The sequence below is a fragment of the Hibiscus syriacus genome, unplaced genomic scaffold (assembly GCF_006381635.1).
Source record: "Hibiscus syriacus cultivar Baekdansim isolate YM2019G1 unplaced genomic scaffold, ASM638163v2 tig00110633_pilon, whole genome shotgun sequence".
NCBI classification, from domain to species: Eukaryota; Viridiplantae; Streptophyta; class Magnoliopsida; order Malvales; family Malvaceae; genus Hibiscus; species Hibiscus syriacus.
In genome coordinates, this window is record NW_024062806.1 from 1,645,083 (window position 1) to 1,646,594 (window position 1,512).

Sequence of the window (1,512 nt, forward strand, 5' to 3'; positions counted from 1 at the left end):
GACACACACAAACACAATATTAGCTTTAAATCAAAAGCATCTATATACACTATAGCAGACCAACAATGGTTTTCCTGAGCACTAATCTAAGATATATCTATTCAAGATGCCTTCGAAATCGAATCGGTTTGCATTCTAACATTATTTATCTCCATATTCAAAACCAACCATGATCAGAAAATTCAAAGATCAAAGAAAATAGGGGTAAAGTATACTACAGGTCAGTGTACTATGTAAAAATGGTCTTTTTGATCAACAACCTTCCAAATGTTACAAAATGATCCTTAAAAATTTATTGGGATGTTACAAAATGATCCTTATACTTATCAAATTATTACAAAATAGTCCTTTACCTTATCAAATTTTATTGTTACTTTAATATTGCAGGGGATATTGGCAATTAGAAATCAGAATTGGAAATTCATTATCTCTAAAATTGGAATGCCAAAACGGTGCCTTAACCTCGAATTCAACATTACAATCAATCAACAGCTAAATAAGGGCAATTATCCATCCCAGAAACTAAAAGTTCCTCATTTCAAACACTTCAAAAACAAAAGTGCATATAAAACTTAATAAATTCCAGTACCCTTTATCATAACTAACATTGTTCAACTAAAAACAAAGCATTAAATAAAAAACCATAACATACTTAAAATTAAGAACCCATTGAACAGATGAACACTCACCACTTAAAACCTCCTCCCAGGTCCACCACCGCGGCCGAACCCGATTTGAGGAGCAACAGCAACCGGGTCAACCTTAACAAGCCCAGGGATATCAGACATCCCAAGAACCGAAAGCATGTCGAGTGTTTCCTTATCGACCTCGATTTGGTCGATCTTGATAGCCGATTCATCGGGGACAAAATCCATGCGTCGCTCACGCTCTTCCTCTTGGAGCTTGAGGGAAATGCCGCGAACGGGTCCCTTCTGGATCCGTTTCATCAAATGGGTGGAGAACCCGGCGATCTTGTTACGGAGCCTCTTGGATGGGATGATGGCGACTTCTTCGATGATCTTCTTGTTGGTATGGAAATCGAGGGTCATGCGCGAGTAGTACCGCTCGATCACCTGACGGGACGATTTCTTCACTGTTTTAGTACGGACGCGGCCCATTGTTTTGGATCTGTTGACGGCTCTGCTCAGTGGCTAGCTGGAGCTTCGCGGGGATGGCAGCGAAATGAATAGCTAGGGTTTCCTGAGTGATAAATTAGGGTTCATATATATATATATATATATATATATATATATATATATATATATGGAAGAGAACATTGTTGGGCCTTTTATCAGTTCTAGTGTTAGTGTTTATGGGCTTTGGTTGGAACAATCCAAGTGTTTTCCCCCAAAGATTATTTAATTAAAAGATTTTAATTTATATATAAAAAAATTATCCATATAAATATAACATGTGACTAAAAATGATATTACACATATATATAGATACAATTATTCGAACCCGACATTTTTAATAAAAATACCATTAATAATCTTTTATTATTTTATATTT

At 36.0% G+C, this 1,512-nt stretch overlaps 1 protein-coding gene across 1 annotated transcript; it reads right to left on the bottom strand.

Annotated features, from left to right (window-relative positions):
* Positions 1-513: 513 nt before the first annotated feature.
* LOC120136551 (40S ribosomal protein S17-like) lies at positions 514-1,199 on the bottom strand. Its single transcript, XM_039152548.1, has one exon. It carries the CDS (start codon positions 1,116-1,118, stop codon positions 693-695), a length of 426 nt encoding a protein of 141 aa, XP_039008479.1. The 5' UTR covers positions 1,119-1,199; the 3' UTR covers positions 514-692.
* Positions 1,200-1,512: the final 313 nt, after the last annotated feature.